The sequence below is a fragment of the Danio aesculapii genome, chromosome 9 (genome assembly GCF_903798145.1).
Source record: "Danio aesculapii chromosome 9, fDanAes4.1, whole genome shotgun sequence".
Lineage (NCBI taxonomy): Eukaryota > Metazoa > Chordata > Actinopteri > Cypriniformes > Danionidae > Danio > Danio aesculapii.
Window position 1 is genome coordinate 34,438,553 of NC_079443.1, and position 21,347 is coordinate 34,459,899.

Genomic DNA, 21,347 nt, shown 5'->3' on the forward strand with positions numbered 1-21,347 from the left:
TGCAAAAGAGAACTGAGCATATATCATTAATCCTCACATCACTTCCTAGAACAACCAGGATGGGAGGGGTCGTCCAAAACCAGACAGCTCACAGATGCCTGTTGCACACATCAGTGACTCCATTTAGTGAGGTAAGTGCATTTGTTACTTCTATTATGGATTATCTACTGCAATCTTGTACACAAACGAGTGATTTATAATTAATGGTTCTTAGTATTGGAAATTTGTTACTGAAATATGTTTTAAATGTTTCCTTTGTCAATAAAAACAACGTTATTTCAAACAAGCAGTGATGAATATTTAACTTGACTAAGTTAAGTCTCACTTTAAATGTTCATTATGGCACTAACCAATATTTTTTAGCAAAAGCAGAGTTTTGAACGTTACTTCCAAATAGTTTAGTTCTTAAATACTGAGATAAAGATATAAAAGGAAAAAATACAAGAATATAAAATAGCAAAATGATTTTTCTATGGAATACTGTAAATACATGGAATAATTTTTTTTACACAAATATATATATATACATACATACATACATACATTTATTAATCAGATAAAATTTTTAAAATAGTATTTTAGTCACTAAACATCTTTAGAAACTGAAAGATAATACAAATAAATTCAAGCAAAATACTGCAAAAACTAATTACAACCTGCACATTTTCAACTACATTTAAAAAACTTTTTGCTTCTCTTGATTTTTCCTCTTTTTAAATTAGTATTTAATATTTTTCTATAACATATAAATTTGGGTGTACTAGTTTTTAGACCGTTATGGCAAGTTATTTTGTTAGATGAGCTCCGGATTTGGCTTCAGTACTGACTAATCTGATGTATATGCACACATATAATATTGTAAAGCTTCCTATTAAAAATAGAAATTTAAAAGAGAGATTTGTGCGAGGTGTATTTATTTATGCTGAGCACTGTACAAATACATATACAAAAAAAAATGACATTGAAAGTGGTTTATGAACTTCTGCAATTGTGTAGAATATTTACAGGAACGCAAGTGATATTCAAGGTTAGTTCTGCAACTGTACGTCAGAGGAAGCACAGCTTTCCAATTTAAACTACTAACAGCACTAACAACCTGGCTGTTCTAATAACTAATATTATTATATATATATACATATACAGGACAGTGCTGCATACAAGTTTGTCAACCCTTTGAGCAGTTTTCAATTGTTACTTATGTCAACACCATGTCTTATGATTAATATATATATTAAATGTCAAATGCTATTAAATATCAAATGTTGTAAATGTCAAATTGCACTTGTTTGTTAAAAGAAAAAGAAAGAACAAAGCTCTCGATTTCAACTCTGTCAGACAATATTTGGACAAACCATAGACTATTTACAAGTCTATTTTTGAGAAGGTGTAAAACTTGTCAAGTTTCGGCCTGATTGTAGATGTATAGACATTTGCCTCAGATGTTGTGTTCAGTTGGGTGCTTCTTGACAATTGAATCTGTTACCCACTTGCACAAGCCAGCTGAAGGTTCACTTAATTTTGCACATACAGTACACAAGGGCCATCTTTCATGTAGTTTTTTTGGCAACTCAAAACTTTCTCTAAAAAATTAGCATCTTCAACATATAGACCTGACAATACAAAAATAAAATAAAAAAAACTGGTCAAGGAGTTCACAAACCTTCAAGCAGCACTCAACATTTTTCGCTTCCTTCTCTTTTTACACTTTTACTTAAGAATGACATTTTTCATTATGTTTTTTTCAGCTGTTGAGAATTTCCTTTCTCCGAGGACTTGATGGCAAACAGTTCAGATGCTGAACATAACATTTCTAACCTGTGCCAAACGTGCACTACAACTGTAGTTCTCCCGATTATCTACACAACCATGTCTGTTACTGGCCTGCCGGGGAATCTTATTTCTTTATGGGTGTTTATGCGCAAGATCCCAGTCAAAACACCCACCCACATCTACCTGATTAACCTCGGGATCTCCAACCTGTTGCTCTGTCTCACCATGCCTTTTCAGGCCGCGTACTACTCACTTGGGACCGAGTGGCACCAAAATGACACAATGTGCAAAATAGCGATCAACATTTTAACTCCGGTCATCCACATCAACATCTGCATTGGTGTGATGATATTGAGCTGGGTGGCAGTCAGTCGCTTTGCTTCACTGATTCAACACTCCCATGCTGACCGCCCAAGCCGTTGGCTTAAAGTTCTACCCGGAGCCTTCCTTTCTCGAAAACGTCACACGAAACTGGCTAATGCTCTGTGTGTGGTCACCTGGGCTATAGTTGGCATAGCCGTCACATCCTTTGTGGTGCTGTACTCAGTCAAGGAGGTCAGAAGCATAGAGGACGGCGATGGAGATGAAGAGTGTTATGGTGTGGCAGTTGAAGTTGGTGGGAAAGGATCTCACATTTTTGGTTTAGTGGCCGTTTCTCTGTTCTTCGTCTTTTTCCTGTTGGTCTTATGCACCTATATGGCAGTGATTAAGCACATCTGGAGGTCCAAGAAAAGCGCGGTCATCTCTGACAGCCAGCGAGTCCATGTGAGAGTGTTTCGGAATATCGTCATCATTAAGGCTGTGCTGGTAGTCTGTCTCCTGCCTCATCACATTTATAAAGCAATCTTTATTCATATCGTCAACAAACAGTCTTGGTCTACAGCATCTTCAACAGACGGCTGCCATCCACTGTCCATGTATGTGGAGGTCAAGAGCATCCTCCTCTGTTTAGCGACTCTACGAGGTTGCACAGACCCTCTCATGTATTTCTTACTGGATAAAACGTTTCGTAATCACACGCTCAGCCTGCTAAGATTACGCAGCAGTGCAGACGACAGTCAGTCCTCCAAGTCTAATGTGGGACAGCTATCTCAAGGAACAACAGGGTGTCATTAGATGTTAATCTGAGAGGATACTGTACTTCATCACAAAGGAAACCCATTGTGAGCAAGGTTTCCTTACATCTGAATGCTGCTTGCCACACACACCAATAGGAAAGCAAGTCTTCCTTCTCATTATCTAGATTACTTCCGCATGTGTATTGTTCTTTGGTTTACCTAAAGCTGTGAGAACTTTTGCAGTGGTTACACCTACATCAAAAAGTCCCACAGTAGGCTTCTTCTGGTATCAAAGGTTCTTGTCGCGATTAAACGCTGAAGCTTTGTGTGGTATTATCATATTGATTTAAGTTGCAAAAAGGATTTACCATAACAGATAGAATAACCAAAAAATACTTGGTGTCTTAGTTTATTTTATTTAAATGTTCAGAGTAAATAAAATGGTTTAAACTAATTAAAATGCAAAAGGATGATAAAGTACAACAGGTAACACTTTACAATAGTCTTGTTAGTAAACTTAGTAGTTAATGCATTAAAATGAAGAGAAATATTATAGTGATACTTTAAAAATACAACAGTATGTTATTAGTTCATTTAATAAAAAGATTATATTTTTAAATCATTATCAGTCATTAACAAGAAATTATCTTCACCTAAAATTACAACTGATTTTGTCAACATAGGCTCATTCTGAAAACGTATCTCTACATACATTTCTGGAGATCAAAAATTATGTAGTCAGAGCTACGTATGGCTGTATTTAGTCTCTAAAACCAATGCTACGGTGAGGTATGATTCCGTTTTTTTTTCTCGCTTACCAGCTGACCGCTTAACTCCGTATAGGCGGCTTTTCTGCTGTTTTCAGTTTGTTCAGTAGCTCGACATGCACGTCGGCAGTCTTGAGACGCAGTGTGGAGTTGACCGTGACAACGGGGTTTGAGTCCAGTGAAGTACGGTTCAAGAAAGCAGGTAAACAAAAACAAAAGCTAAAAAAAATTAAACAAGTAAATAACAGGGTGAGAATGTGGTAAAATCTAAAAAACAGAGTTAAAATCAGCCGAGGTCTTTTCTTTTTCTGGATTGCTTTTTAAAACACTGCGGTTGGATTTAGGGAAGGGGGTGGCCAGGTCAATCTGTGCTTTTTAAAACACTATTGGTTGGGTTTAAGGAAGGGGGAGGGTGGGGGGAATTGGTCGGTTAGTCAGTCAGTAAGTCGAAAGAAGGCTCTGGTGGATTTACGTTAGAACAGCAGTCACGAATGGCACTCGAGAGAGAAATTTGAGATCTGAAGAAGCAAGCACAGCAGCCTCTAATGGATTTGCAAAAACAAAAACAGCAAAAAAAAAAAAAAAAAAAAACGGAGCTCTTGGGACGTATTTTGCTCTCTTTAGAAATGTATATAAAGGTACGTAATCAGAATGAGCCTGGCTTGGCTTTTCTAGCTATCATAACATTGGCTTTATTTAAATGAACTGATGTTAACAAATATAACCTTGCTGTACAGAGTTAACGAACAAAAGGCCTACAAACAGTCACATAATTTACTCTGTCATAGGCCAGATAACATGTGAAATTGCTGTTTGAAAATCCATCGTCTATTACAGTGTTTCCCAACCCTGTTCCTGGAGGCACACCAACAGTACATATTTTGGATGTCTCCCTTTTCTGACCCATTAACTTCAGGTGTTGGAGTCTCTGCTGATGTTATGATAAGTTGATTCAGGTGTGTTTGATTAGGGAGAGGTTGAAAATGTGTACTGTTGGTGTGCCTTCAGGAATAGGGTTGGGAAACACTGGTCTATTAAGTCTTCAAGCATTTGGTGCTGTGATGAACAACCACTGCCAATACAACAATCTGAATATTTTGAAAAGACACTCTTTATATATTAAAGAATTATTCACTGTACTTTAAAATGGCCACAATATCATTATTGTGCATATTCATCATCACGATATGTTGAATTATTGAATATTGCCATATGTCTAGCCAACAGTCCTCATATTGTGTGGTGTATATTCAGGTTTCTTTCCCAGTGATGGGTTGCAACTGGAAGGGCATTCGCTGTGTAAAACACAAGCTGGATAAGTTGGCGGTTCATTCCACTGTTGCGACCCCAGACTAATAAAGGGACTAAGCCGAAAAGAAAATGAATGTATGAATATTCAGGTTTCTGGCCAAATCCCCTAGATAATAAGATCATCCGCATGACTCAGTATTTCAAATTGCAAAATAAAATGCTTAACAGTGCTTTATTAAAAATGTTACATATTTTCTTTTTAGGGTATTTTCAGTGACAATTCCATGATTAAAATCATTACACCTCTGGAATGGCTTCATAATGATGTGTATCCACATGTTTGTGTAGGAAACAGTGCGGAGTAAATCTTATCAAAGAGCAGGGAGAGGCGCATGGTGCAACACAGTGCAAACAAGTGTGTTTCACTTCTTTATTCTGTAGAACACAAAAATATTTCTCAGAAGTGTGAGGTCAGAATACTGTATATCGCACTTCAATTAAGTACTGCGATTCATCAATATGCATTGAGCATATGTCATTACGCATAAAAATTGACCTTGCAATTAAAATATAGTTCAAATGTGCTCTACAATCTGAATATTTTGATTACCCAGAATTCTCTCTGGGTGGCAGACTTCAAATTTTTTTTCTGTTGAAAATCTATTTAAAAAAATGTAATTTTTAAATTACATACACACACACACACACACACACACACACACACACACACACACACACACACATAAATATACATATATACATATATACACATATATATCTGTAATTTTCCTGTTTCCACTTGCATGCTGGTTACTGTGGCAAATGAGATAAACCTCCCATTAGTTGTGCAATGAGAGAATGCATGCTTGCAATCAGTGCCTTTACTTTTATAAAGCACACTCGTGTCTGTGTCATTGGTAATAAAGCATGATGGAGTATGTATTTATCAACGTTTAAGGCCATTACTTTAAAGACAGTAAATATTTGAGTCTGCATCATTGCTCCCATAAAAGCAACATTATAGCTGCCTATTTTGCCTTGGCGCTGTCATTCTAATCACAGCTAGATAGCTAGTTTCATAAAGCAATTTTGTGGTAATATAGTCCATCAAATTAAAGGGTAAATATTAGGCACAGCGTCAAATCAGTCATGGATTTACTAAAAAATAATAATAAAAAGGTGTATAATAAAAAAGATGTTTTATGTGTGTGAGCAAGCTAAATTTACAGTTGAAGTCAGGATTATTAGCCCCCCTTTGAATTTTTTTCTTTTTTAAATATTTCCCAAATTATGTTTAACAGGGCAAGGAAATTTTATCAGTAACAGTATGTCTGATAATATTTTTTTCTTCTGGAGAAAGTCTTCTTTGCTTTATTTCAGCTAGAATAAAAGCAGTTTTAATTTTTTTTAAGGTCAAAATTATTAGCCCCTTTAAGCTATTTTTTCGATAGCCTACAGAACAAACCATCATTATACAATACACTTACCTAATTACCCTAACCTGCCTAGTTAACCTAATTAACCTAGTTAAGCCTTTACATGTCACTTTAAGCTGAATAGAAGTGTCTTGAAAAATATCTTGTAAAATATTATGTACTGTCACCATGGCAAAGATAAAATAAATCAGTTATTAGAAATGAGTAACTAAAACTATCATGTGCAAAAATGGGTTGAAAAAATCTGCTTTCCATTAAACAAAAATTGGGGAAAAGAATAAATGGGGGCTTAATAATTCAGGGGGACAAATAATTCTGGCTTCAGCTGAACATAACCATTCAAAAATATTTGAATAACTGTATTGTGAACATTCATTACAATACCTCAGTGTTACAAGATCATTAAAAACTCATTCTTATGTGCTAATTTGGAAGAAACTTTTCTTACAGATGCTAAAAAATGATTTTATGCTTGATATCTTTGAATTCTTTGATAAAAATTCTAAAGTACAGCATTTATTTGAGATGACACTATGAATCACTTTACTGTCACTTTTGATCAATTTAAAGGAGTTTTAATTAAGACAGAATTTTTAAATCTTACTGAGCCCAAACGTTTCAATGGTAGTGTAGATGAAACTACTGATTAACAACAAAAAGAAAGACATTTAGGTCCAACTGGCACAAAAAAAAAATACTGTGTTTTTCAAATTTATCTAAAAATGTTTAGTTATCTACTAGCTTCTTGTTCTGACAAGATGGATTAAGACAAACCAGGGACATGACATAACTATTGTAATAATTAAGTATTTACATATACTCATTGTGCCTTCAGTTAAGATGTGTTAGCAATGAGTACCACTGATCAGTGGCTGACTGTATACCACAAATATTATTAATTAGCATTAATATTCTTTAAAACTATTAATTCTCCATTTCTCCCTTATTTTGATTTCAAATTCAAACAATGTTAATAATCATTATATTACTAGCTCAACAACAACTATTTTTCAATCTTTCATTGGGTATTGTAGGGTGGTGCAATATGAATAATCAATATCAATATTCAATATCAATATTATCAGCCCCCTTAATATATTATTTTTTCAACTGGTTATAGAAGTTATCCAATTAAAAGAAAAGAGTTATCAGAATAAACTATTAATTACTTGGATTTACAGAAAGGTACTACATGATAGTAACATTATCAGGACATACTATGACTTATATTAAGATATGAGATTTTTGTCATCTTGCCCGGCCCTAGTGTATCATGTGTTTTGTAATAGTGGAGACATTGACAGAGAAGTTATGCAACTTAAACTACCCATAATAACTTGTATCTCTAAATATCACTGAGGCCGAGAACATAACCACAACAGTGCAAAAGCCCCTATAAGTACGTCCATGACTTTAATTACATGCATTTATGGTGAAATTATATTTGTGTGTGAAGTACTGCTGTATACTTATCACTCCTGCAATTCATTTCAATTCATCTTCATTTCTATTGCGCTTTTACAATGTATATTGTGTCAAAGCAGCTTAACATAGAAGTTCTAGTAAATTGAAACAGTGCCAGTTCAGTTTCAGAGTTGAAGTTCAGTTTAGTTCAGTTCAATGTGGTTTAATTGTCACTGCTGAAAGTCCAAACACTGAAATCCAATGTTTATCATCTAATCCATTTGAACTGGCACACAAAATACGGACTCAATCCACACTCAAACTGGCCTAATTGTGGCTTATTGGTGGGAGCTTTGATTAAAATTACATCAACTGGTTATGTGCTCATCACTTAGCAACTGACCACTAAACACTGCCTCTTGCAGGCTACTTATGAGAAAAGAGCAGTTGTTTTTGAAGCAGGTTATTCTTAGTGTGATGATGGTAATGTGTAATTTGCTATTTCTCACTAAAACAGAGGAAGTGGTAGGAGAGCGAGAAGTCAGCATCTTTAAAAGGGGTTTTCGTCAACTTCATGGTAATCTGAAGCAGTGAGACATCACTGAATTTACCTTCACATCCCGGTGAATGATGTTGTTGTCATGGCAATACCGCAGCGCCTCTAGGATCTGTCTCATGTAGTGACTAAAGGAAATCGAGAGAAGGGTAAATGATGACAATTTTCTCTCTGGGTGAACTCACTTTTATCAGTCAGTCACTGTGTACATCTTAAAGTAGAGCACAGAAACAAAAAGCAGATGAATGGCTTTATAGGTGTTTACCTGGCTACTGCTTCACTGTAAACAAAGCCAGCATCTGCTCTCTTCACAATCTCAAAGCAGAGATCCGCTCCATCCATGCTGCAAGACAGAAAATCATCATCATTAAAGATGAATGCTGGCATAATCCGTTCTGAAGTGTACTTATGATTTCATTTCGTAGCCCTATTATGTCTCCTTGTTATAAGTGATCTAATATTCAAGTGTATAATATTGATCTAATATAATGAATAAGAGATGAGTGATTCAGCACAAAACATATCAAATTATTGATTAAACTATGTTGCGAATGGCCCTTTTGGATAGAAACAAAAACCGTTATTGTGTGTCTCTTTAAATGCAAATGAGCTGCTGCTCCCCACCCCCCTTCCAGAAGAGGGCTGTGCCTTTAAAGCTCGTGCCAAAGCAGCATCTTCTCCGTCTTCCTTGTTAGCCAATATGGATGTGACTAAAACTGCAATTCATCGACTGGCCATTGGGGGCTCGCTCCAAAAGAGAGTCGATCCCATAGAGTATTTGAGCAGAACATAATTTTGACCAAAGCGAGGAGCAGGTTTTCTGAATGTCGGTGTGTTTAGGTTTTCTCTTGCACTAAGCGCTCCAGCACTGCTCCATAATAAGCACAACAGATACAGTTTTGAGTCATTTGATATATTTAATTAACAAACCAGCCAATCTGTTTCCATTCTGAGAATTACAGTTATTAATAGCCAAGTCCTTATAAACAATCTGTTTATAAAAATACATAATTTAAGAATCAAAGAACATAGCCTAGACCCCCTAGTTTTTTCACGATTCTGCGATCGCTGAATCCAACACAAAATTCACAAAATTTATACGACCTTGCAAAATTCTTAATTTAAACGTGAAATAATCGCAAAAAATTTAAATAATCTCATAAAACATCAAATTTTAAACCATATAATCAAATTAGATCTATTTCAGTTTACAATATATTGTTTTACATGACCTATAAACGTTGCATACACAGCGCACTTGATGTATATCAGTGTCTCTCGAAAAATGACATCTCTCGCATGCTCCCTCACAATCATTATATGGGATGGGGGGGAGGGGGGGTCTGGTGTAGCTTTCGGCCTGTGGAGTAAGCAGACGCAACACGAATGATTTACATGTGAAGCCAAAGCAAAGATGGGCTTAGACATCCTGTGGCATGAATTGGACGTTTTGTGCATTTGACAGGCTTCAGACTGCAAAAGAAAGTGTGAGCAAACATCTAACAAATGGAGCAATGGAACAAACAGATGGAGATTGGTTCACGGATGACGGCCGCTCGACATGTCTGAATTTAAGGACATTATTTGTGCTTTACATTTAAAATAGGCAAAAGTGATCGATCAAAAAACGGTGATCATTTTATATATAAACTATACATTTAAAAAAAAAATTATGTAATGTTAAATAACGCAACACTATATCTAAAAACTATTATTTAAGTTATAGGCTATTAAAGGTCCATACAGATGCCTCATCTAAACATCAGTGCAGTCACCACACGTGCATCTGTTTAAAGACCTATTTTTGACAGATGAAAATTTTTTAATAAAAGTTTAATGCTTGCTGTCAACTATAGGCACTATCTAAGGGCATTATACATTACGACATTGATAGAATCTGATGTTGTCAAGCTTATGTTTGCTCTTTAATATTAAGAGACATACATAACCTTTCAAATCAGCAGTACCAATATTGTCCCTCATTGCTGGTAAAATAAGAAGCCTGATATTTCTGTGTCAGTCTGACACAGGACACACTAAACTGTAGCCGGTTTGACTTATTAAAGCACTCTGAACTCACCATGAGTGAGATGGTAAAAATGAAAGCACACAAGCGCTGATGTAATATCAGAAGACATAACATTTATGTGCAACTTGAATGCAACATAACATAGCTTTTGTGACAGAATTTTGTGTTATAACAGCAGAGAATTAATTTAACCCTTATTTTCCATGAAGCAAGGAGAGTGAGCGATGAGCGGGAGATGGAAAACCCGAAACAGATAGAACATACTTGGTGAGCAGAGCGAAAATTCTTGCCGCTCTACTCCGCTCATATAGTTTGCTATGTTTAAATGGTCAACTTAACCTGGTACAAGCTCAAAAAATGGTTTCGATGCATATAGCTAATATTATTCTTCATGACAACTGTGTGGGGGTGAATTTTTTATAACTCATTTAATTTATAATATAAACCCTTGAATTTCTGCAATGTCTCTAATTTTTATATTAACAACTTAAACATAACAGATACCAAAAATGTTAAGGCATTATATATTTATATGACCGCCATCTTCACTCTATGCAAAATTATAACAAAACGGAGCCTAATATCTGCCTCCTTTCATTTTCATTGAAAAATTTGCTCATTGTGTGGGTTTGGCAATATGTGCTTAATGTCATGCTATAAGAACACAATACAGATGATGAGAGGAAATGCATGGTAAAATACGAAATAGCAGTCACTTTTGATGAATATAATAATCAGCAAGCTATGATTTTAATAATACAGAATAATTATAAAATATAAAGTACAATAAGTTTTTACAATATAGGAAATAAAGGCAAACAATTGGTCAAACATGAGGAATCAGTGTACATGGTTACATAGATTAATAGGCATATTAACTTATCTTTGCACTCAGCCAACACACGTTACCTGAAAACAAGTAGGCTAACAGATTCTAAAGACAGAGTTGTTAGATACAAGTCTAAACAAGATGAATTATAGATCGCGTTTAACAACTATAGAAAGATGAGATCCAGCAGCAGATTCGGGAAGGACTGGCCGATGTTCGGCTGCACTTAGCTGAGCAGGTGTGCTCAGAGCTCCAGCTGACTGCCTGGAGCTCAGACGCCAGAATACGCTGAAGCAGCTTCCAGCACATGCCAGAGTGTGTATGGTCACGTGAAGTGTGTTTTCAGCAGTGTAGTGTGGTCGGAGAGCTTTTCAGAACGCTAGATGAAACGCCAGTGTGGACGTGGATCGTTTTCATTCTAAAAAGCCATTTTAAAACGAAAACACATTATCTTTGTATAGTATATCCTTATATTTTTGTTTATGTGGCTTTATCCAGCCTATAGCGTTTTGTGCAGTTGTGCCGTTAACTCTGCTCACAGACCGTTCAAGTCTGAACACTTTTGTTAATGGCGTGAGTGATATTCTTATATAATTTCATTTATAAAAATATCTGTTTTATTGAAAATGATTAATTATTTAGAAGTTTATTCGGAACATTAATGTACTCCAGAATCTGAAAGACTAGCTGGCTATAAAACGGTCATCTGAAACGCTGTCATAAATGCATGGATTTAAAATACAGTTTAGCATTTAGCTTAGCATGAAGTATTTAGAAGTAATTAGTGATTCGCTAGAAACCACAACAGGATCCCTTTAAACATTAAGATATGTTGGCCTTTCAATTACCTCTCAAAACAAACTAAATTGTAAACCATGAAGTTGAGTCAACTGTGGTAAATGAACAGTTTCCTGATTGATATTTCCTCCAGATTCTTCCATACTTTAAGTGTGATGGCGTTGTTTGCAGGGGCCAGCAGAGCTCTGAGAGCCTCTGCTTTTGTGTCAGCTTGGGTCTCTAAAGCCATTACAGAAAATCCCTTGAGAGGCAGCTGCGCTTCTCCAGATAAGAACTCACACTGCATAGAAGTTTCTTTCTTTTTTTTTTTTTTGGAAAGCTCTGCACCTCAGATAAGCATATGAGTGAGCATTTAGCAATTGAGGAATTAAAAAGCTCACCCTATTTCACAAAACTGCTGAGAGAGCAACATACTCAGGCTCCTCAGGACAGGGAACAGCACATTCATGTCTTGTTTATAGACACTTTTTAGAGATTATTGACCCAAACGTTTCAAAATATTTTTTAAAACAACTGCTGTTCACATATGCTAAAACCACATGGACGTGTTTGACTCGCACCTTAAACTAAACTAAACTTGACTGTACTGCATTTGGGTGTCTTGTGCAAACTGTACGTGTTAAACACGAAACTTAACATTTTGGTGAGCAAAAAGTTTTTTCTGTACACCTCCGGACAAAAGTCTTGTCGTTGATCCCAGTTCTAAGAGCAACAAATAATAACTTGACTTCTAATTGATCATTTGGAAAAAGGGCAGAAGGTAGATTTTTCAGATGAATCATCTGTTGAACTGCATCCCAATCATCACCGTCTGGGATTAAATGAAGGAGAAGGCATTGAAGATGAATCCAAAGAACTTTGATGAACTCTGGGAGTCCTGCAAGAACACTTTCATTGCCATTCCAGATGACTTATTAATAAGTTATTTCAGTCATTGCAGCGATGTATGGATCTAGTCATGAGAGTTTTACACAATATACTTTTTTCCACTGCACCATGACTTTATACTGTACATTATTTCTGTTAAGTGACAAGACAAGTCTCCTAAAGTCAGACCTTACGGTCCTTTTTAAATCATTAAAAATCAAGGCATGATCATATTTTATTTTGGTTAAATAAGTGTAATCTAGAGGCCTTTGCCTTTCATATAAGCCACTTCTGATACCAAATGATCAACTAGAAGTCAAGTTATTATTTGTTGTTCCTAAAAATTGGATAGGCGACAGGACAAGAAAACAAAAAATAAAAAAGGTTATTTGTGGAGATTGATGATTCCATGAAGAACCTTTAACATCATTGTATGAAATGTTCTTTACAGTGGAAAAAGGTTCTTTAGACTGTTAGATTGTTCTTTTCATATATGAAAAGAGGTTCTAATCCTTGACATCACTGTAAAAATATCTATGTTTGGTTCTTCCTGGCCATATTATTTTTGTGAGTGAGATCATAAATGTGTGAGATGTCTACAGGACATTTTAAAATATTGTGAAATTAGAAAGTCAAATATAAGCTAAATAATGTTCCATAGTCATTTAGCATAAAATCTATATTATATAAATTAAATAAATATTTACCGTACATAAATGTTTATATTTATTGTATAAAATGTTTATATTCACTGTAAATAAATATATACTTGATTTTAGTATGCTTGACTGGAACTTTTTGTTATATAAAGTATTGCTACACGGAATGATCGTCATTATTATTTGCTCATAAAATTATACAATAATCATAAAATAATATGAACAAATATGATCTTTCATGTTTTATACTTTTATTTTCTAGATGCATGAAGGTCTCTTTTCATCTTGATCTGGTCATAATGAAAATAGCTGCAACCAAGATGTAAATTCAGCATTAGAAATCAAAATATTGGAACTATATTTGGGGTTTTATCCGAATTGCTGAAATAATAAAACAAAAGGAAAATGCTGCTCAGAATGAAGGACTTACAACTCAAACACCATGTAGAGCATCCCATCAGAGCTGTACGTCTCCAGAAGCTCCACTATGTGAGGATGTTTCAGCATGTGGCAGATACTGGCTTCCCTCTTCAGGTCTGAAAAGACAAAGTCGAAGACAAATGTTAGCTGCATTTCACAAGAATTACTGTTTAACAAATAATCAAAGGCCATTTGGAGAAAATACACAATTTATTATCTTTAACAACATTAAACTACTCACAATGTTAAACTACAAGGAATGAGTTTATTGTGTGTTCATAAGTTTGCTGTCAATAATATCCCAATTTAACACAAAAAAAAGTCAAGCTCGGCTCTATGTTCTGATCCTATTTGCACATCTTTAAAAGTAAAGCTAGATTGGTTTATATGCTAATTCAGATGAAAGTTTTGGCACAATTAGCAAAAATGTTCAAGGGTGCGCAATCAGACATCTGTCACAAGATAAGTGTATATAGAGGACCACACACACACCATGCTAATCTTCACATCTGTGATTAAAACTGTTAGAGTTTAGGAATCACACAGCCATGAGAAAACAGTAAAACACTTGTTTCACAAACCAGATGTGGTGTTCAAGCTGGGTTAAAAGCAAAAATGCATAAAGAGTTGTTTCGCACCACATTAAATTTAACATGGCGCCGGATTTCCTGAGAGTTCGACAAACAATTTATTATCTCCCAGATCAAAATCACTTTAAATGTGTTTCTAAAGTGCAAAGCTGACAGAGATCTCTCTTTAAAAAGTCACACCACTTCTTCATTTTTGCACTGACCTTCTGATGCCAAAAGATATACGTTCATGCATAAAACAATATTTTAAAAAACAGTCTGTAGAGGGGACAATGATACGATGCTCACTTTTTGTCCAGAACTATAATTATATTTAAAAATGCTTTGAACATACAGTAAAATGCAAGAACTTTTCAAAAAAGTCTGGGTGTTATAACAAACAAAAGTTTCTCGTGTACGTGTTTAAGGCAAGACAATGGATTCCAGTTTTAGCCTGCCGTCTTGTCTTGAATAAATTTCTTCAATTTATAAAACTATATTTATAAAATAATTTTAAAACTGCCACATCAAATTTAAACTATTATACAATACACAGAACATCAGAGAGCATCAGAGAGAACCCCTGAAACTAGGGCTGCACAATATATCGTTTCAGCATCGATATCAAAATGTGGTCATATCGCAGGATTTGCAACGTTGAGTTTGTATTAGAATTCATCATTTACATCTGTTTTAGAGGCCTGTGACTGTATAATGATTTTAAAAGCACTCAGCCATAAGAATTTATACCATTTGTAACAGTAAGAGTGATTAATTTTATAGAATTATGTGTTTTTTATTATTCAGTTACTGTACTTTAATACCATTATATTGATAAAACTCTTTTTATATCAATTCTATCCTTTTCTTTATTGTATTTATAGATTGTTTATTAGATTTCATGCAAATGCATTCTCACTGCAATCAATCTAACGTTATAAATATTTTCCAAACAGAGATTTAAATTAAACTGTTTTTATATCGTAATATTTTGCAGAATAACAAAATATCGCAATGTTAGATTTTTCCAACATGGTGTAGCGCTACCTGAAACCCTTTTATATGTTTAAATCTCTCATCAAAACCAGTCTCGCATTAATCTGTTAATGTTTCATTAATAATATTTTACTTAAACTTAAAAGTCAAAGGTGAGGTTGTAAAATATAACAACAATACAAGCCCTCTAACCCCCTCCATAATTAATAATCCTTGATCCATGCTAATAAAAAAACATACATTATCCTAGGGCTGTGCGATTTGGGGAAAATATCTAATTGCAATTTTTTTTGACAGTTATTGCGATTGCAATTTGATTTACAATTCAATTCTGTAGTCAAGCTCCAGCTCAATAATCTGTACGCAGTGGCAAATTCTGCGACAGGTCTTAAAAATGACCTGTTTTTGTTTGGTGTCTGTGACTTTGAAACCAAAATTTTCCCATATTACAGATGTGCGTTTTTTCTTTGATATTAATTCATCTATTAATGCTTCTGAAGCAGCAGACACCATCATTCCACTTGTCAGCGCTTTCCTGTTTGTTTTCTTTTTTTATTGTGGTTGTAGTTCGATTGCACAATTTTGATTGAACGAAAGTGTGCTCACTCAATTTGCTAGTAAGACTGTCGCACACAAGCAGTCACGAATTTGCTCTGGGTGAGGGAAATTAAATAATATATTAACTAATCGCAACATTTCAAATTGCGATTGCAATTCGATTTCGATTAATCACACCACCCTACATTATACACATAAAAAAAATCTTGGAAGGAATTCTCAGTAAATCCCACCATCAAACACTTGGAGAGGCTGTGGAGCTGCGAAAGCGTCAAATAAAAGAATGGCTTTTGCTTTGTGTCACAAATCTAAGCATGAAATTAGCATGTGAGAGACGGCTTTATTATATTTAACCAACTAAGCTAAAGCACTGCAGCTCGACCCCCTGTGAAACAAATAACTGAGTTCTGTTTAATAGAGACAGAGCATATAGAACAGGAAACGAGCATTCCGCTGTGTTGGACGCCTGCTAAGTAACCACAAGACCATGACTAGCAGCAACAATATGCATCACATTATTAGTGTGCATGCATAAATAAGTGCCTCCTTTCCTGGAACTCCTCTCCATTCTTTCAAACTCACTCACTTCCTCCCTAAAGGAAAATCCTCCCCCATTCCCTGACTTGTTTCATCAGCTGTGACCCAGTTGGCAAGTCAGGAGTGGGAAAATACCTCTGACTGTATACCACTGCAGATTATAGTAAAGATACACAGACATCTGACACCATTTGATGAGTGCGGCTACTGCATTGAGATGCAACAAAAGCAGATTGCTCTCATTGTAATCACCAAAGGTCACTTCAACGGAAACTTTTTTAACACATAAATCAACATCTGCTCAATCAGACAGACCAGCACAGATGTTAGTAAGAACAGTCCTTTATATACTGTGCTCAACATAATTGGGTACACCCCATTTTGAAAATGAATACTTTTTATTCATTTCTCAGTGAATATACACTACCTGACAAAAGTCTTGTCGCCTATACAAGTTTTAGCAATAACAAATAATAGTTTGACCAGTTCTAGTTGATTATTTGGCATCAGAAGTGGCTTATATCAAAGACAAAGGCCTCTAGATTACACTTATTGTATTAAAATAAGATATGATCATGCCTTGATTTTTAATCATTTAATTAGGACAGTAAGGTCTGACTTTGCTTAGACAAAAGTCTTGTCAGTTAACAGAATGTACAGTATAGAATATAAAGTCATGGTGCAGTGGAAAAAGAATTAATATTGTGTATGACTCCATGAGCTTGGAGAACTGCATCCATACATCTCTGCAATGACTCAAATAACTTATTAATAAGTCATCTGGAATGGCAAAGAAAGTGTTCTTGCAGGACTCCCAGAGTTCATCAAGATTCTTTGAATTCATCTGCAATGCCTTCTCCATCCTTCCCCAGACATGCTCAATAATGTTCATGTTTGGTGACTGGGCTGGCCAATCCTGAAGCACCTTGACCTTCTTTGCTTTCAGGAACTTTGATGTGAAGGCTGAAGTATAAGGAGCGCTATCCTGCTGAAGAATTTGCCCTCTCCAGTGGTTTGTAATGTAATGGGCAGCAAAATGTCTTGATACCTCAGGCTGTTGATGTTGTAATCCACTCTGCAGATCTCTCACATATCCCCACACTGAATGTAACCCCAAACCATAATTTTTTTCCTTCACCAAACTTGACTGATTTCTGTGAGAATCTTGGGTCCATTTGGGTTCCAATAGGTCTAATTTTAAATTATAAATCACAAAATTTCAACAATTTTATGCAGTTTTTGTTTCTCTTGAATTTTGATTCGCTTGAATTAACATTTTATTATTTTATATTTTTCCCTAACATATCAATTTGGGTGTACTCATTTTGGCCTGTTATCGTAAGTTATTTTGTTAGATTAGCTCCAGATTTGGCTTCAGCAGTGACTAATATAACGCATATGCACAAATTTAATACTGTAAAGCTTCCTATAACATTTTAATCTAAATGAGAGATTTGTGATTGTGTGTTGAGCACTGTATGCAGACTGCTGTATGGATCATCTTTATCTATCTGCTTAAGTCTTGACATATAGAATACTGTTTCCAGGTCCTACTCATTTAAATTGAGAACATATTTGTAGTCATCAAAATACTTTAGTCATTTCACACGTTAAAGTGAATTTTATATAAAATCATGCTGTACACAACAGTCTCTGGACTTGTTGCATCACAGACACCAATGTTTTAACAATTTATAAAAAATAAATCACATTCTGTCCACCTGACATTAGGCATGATTATATATATATATATATATATATATATATATATATATATATATATATATATATATATATATATATATATATATATATATATATATATACATACTGTACATACATACATACATACATACATACATACATACACACGCTCAAAACAGTGGAGATGATAGTGGACTTCAGGAGAAACCCCCCTGCACTCCCCCCACTCACCATCATGAACAGCACTGTGGCTGCAGTAGAGTCATTCAGGTTCCTGGGCACCACCATCTCTCAGGATCTGAAGTGGGACACTCATATAGACTCTATTGTGAAGAAAGCCCAGCAGAGACTGTACTTCCTTCGTCAGCTGAGGAAGTTCAACCTGCCACAGGAGCTGCTCGTACAGTTCTACTCAGCTGTCATCCAATCCATCCTCTGCACTTCAATCACCGTCTGGTTCGGCTCAGCTGCCAAAACTGACCTCCGTAGACTACAGCGAATAGTCCGGACTGCTGAACGAATCACTGGCACTACCCTTCCTACACTTCAAGAACTGTACTCTTCCAGAGTGAGTAAAAGGGCTCGCAAAATCACTCTGGACCCCTCACACCCAGCACACTACCTGTTCGAACTGTTACCGTCTGGTCGGCGCTTCAGAGCACCGAGCACAAAAACAGCCAGACACAGGAAAAGTTTCTTTCCTCAGGCTGTCCACCTTATGAACAGTTAAATATTCCCCTACTGTGCAATAAATATGTGCAATACTTTCTCATACGCACTTGTACACAGCACCTTATATCAATATACAATGCAATACTTTCTACATTCGCACTTGTACACAGCACCTTATAACCTGCATATTTATAACAATCTGTACATACAACTCAACATCCAGGTTTCTTCACTAACCGCATCAGTTTAATGTTCATCATTTTTTATTATTATTATTTTATTTTTTCAGATTATTTTGTGTTGTCACTTGTCACTTTATGTACACTGGAAGCTTCTGTAGCCAAAACAAATTCCTTGTGTGTGTGAAGCACACTTGGCAATAAAACCGATTCTGATTCTGATTCTGATACATACATACATACATACATACATATATATATTGCAATCGTGATTTTCGGAAGTATTGCATCGCTTTGTAAACGTTTATTATTACAGTATGTTGAGTCTCCCCATACAGTTAATATAGCGCTTGGACCCGGAAGCCACTTCGCGTGACATCACACCTAACAAGCGGATAGGCACTGTAGGGATATTAAGTTTAAATGGGAGTGAGTAAATGCAAATGAACATTTTACAAAAAAGGGCTCAATAAATGGCAAAATATAACATGTTTTCATGATGCTGGACATAAACTATTTTCTATTAATGTTTGACAAACAAACCTTTTGCCTTCCATTTTAAATGCTATGCTTATGAACTGAGCTCTTGCTATCAGGCTTGATAAAATGCAGAAATGTAGTGTTTAATTCTTACATTGTACTTTTTCAAGGTTGTTTACTGCAAGTTTTAAAAACAACAACATTGTATTCAAATTAAACTGATTAAAAACAACACTACAGACATTCCTGAAGGATCATGGTACACTGAAGAGCAGAATAATGGCTGCTGAAGATTCAGATTTACTGTAGCATTACCGAAATTATTGTTTTAAAATAGCATACAGTATATTACTGTATACGAAAAGCATCTTACCGACCCCAAACTTTCCAAAGGCTTTGTATATGTATGTCTAAGTGCAGCTTAAATATACAGAGTTTTAAGGGCCACTATTTTTAAGCTCATAAGAGTTTGTGAATGGCTCATCTTAATCCCGCTGTGTGCTGTGGCAGTTCAGCCCTATGGCATGGCTTCTGGCCTTTTAATGACCAGTCCATCACTATGGCAACACCTTGACTATACTGGGTGCTTTCGTGTTTGGAGGTGAGAGAGGAAAAAATTACCATGTTTAGACTTGGATTTAACACTCTTTACAGCCGGTTTGCAGATTAACATGATGTGTTGGTGTCCAATGTGACATAATATACAGTTAAGCAGACATAAAATCTATTGCTACAACTGTCAGTTGTGACAAGAGGGAGGAAAGTCTCAATACCAGAAAAGATTTAACAATAACAAAGACTTTATATGCAAAACGTGGGTATAAAAGTTTAAAGGGCAAACAAGGTTAAAATAATGAACGATATATTTTAACTTTTTAAACCTCTACACGACCTACATAAAAATAAATAAGTTTCCCAGAGTCCCTAAACCCAAAACAGAGTGAAAAAGACATACACAAATAATATCATGTCAAAACCCACTACAAGTCCTCAAACTTTATATACAAATTATTGATTTTTATCATTATTTATAATTTATTCTACAGGAATATAGCAAACACTGACTTTTATCATAAGGCTACGGTCACTAATACAGTGATACCTTCCCATGGTTAAAACCACTAAAAGGTACCCCGTGTATAAGGTACCCTTTAATATACTAGAATGGCTTTAAAAAAATTGTGGGAAAAGTCATTTTTCTTTCATTTTTTCATTGTACCAAAGCAATCAGGGCTCACAGGGCTACCATTTCATTGGTATTGATGGCAGAAAAAATTGTGCAACTGACCTAATCAAAGCTCATGAGCCATGACGATAAAAAAAAACTACAATGCCCAAATGCACCTACTCATTTCTTAATTTGCAGCATTTTGTACAGAACAGTAACTTTTCAAGGTTCCTCACTCAAGCGCTGCCAAATTTAGTGCATTTTAGTCATCTTGTGTTATGATGAAACCAATCTAATTTAAAGTACAGCACCCGTATTCACAAGATTGCTTTGCTCTGTATGTGTCGTACTGCTGACGTTTACCTCAGATGCATGTGCTTTTTTCAATCAAAAGAAGTTGCGCATATGTGCATTTGGTGTATTCATCAGTGCGAAGAGTGCGAAGAAGGCGCCACTATACTGACACTGAAAAGAAGAAACTCTTGAGTAAAGTCATTATTTTTGCTTTATGTGCACAAAATGATTATTGCAGCTTCAAAATATTCTGACTGAACCGCTACATATTATCTGTTGAGGATATTTTTGCTATTTTGCTGGACTTGGAATGAGCCTATGAAGGATGAGGGAGCTCTCAGATTTC

The 21,347-nt window shown here is 35.4% G+C and overlaps 2 protein-coding genes across 4 annotated transcripts in view; one reads left to right on the forward strand and one right to left on the reverse strand.

The window, feature by feature from the left end:
- Positions 1-21,347, reverse strand: part of caska (calcium/calmodulin-dependent serine protein kinase a) — a 265,590-nt gene that overhangs the window by 95,680 nt on the left and 148,563 nt on the right. For all 3 annotated transcript variants that reach the window (XM_056465554.1, XM_056465556.1, XM_056465555.1), the window contains exons 3-5: positions 13,855-13,960; positions 8,508-8,585; positions 8,298-8,370 (exon numbers count right to left, since the gene is read on the reverse strand). In XM_056465554.1, coding sequence (XP_056321529.1) covers positions 8,298-8,370; positions 8,508-8,585; positions 13,855-13,960 — 257 coding nt within the window. The remainder of the gene's footprint in view (positions 1-8,297; positions 8,371-8,507; positions 8,586-13,854; positions 13,961-21,347) is intronic.
- Positions 1,760-3,189, forward strand: LOC130235133 (probable G-protein coupled receptor 82). Its single transcript, XM_056465557.1, has one exon. The coding sequence runs from the start codon at positions 1,777-1,779 to the stop codon at positions 2,884-2,886; it is 1,110 nt and encodes a 369-aa protein (XP_056321532.1). The 5' UTR covers positions 1,760-1,776; the 3' UTR covers positions 2,887-3,189.

Excerpts from the sequence above, each read along its gene's own strand:
- LOC130235133 (XM_056465557.1), top strand. The coding sequence starts at position 1,777 with ATGGCAAACAGTTCAGATGCTGAACATAACATTTCTAACCTGTGCCAA.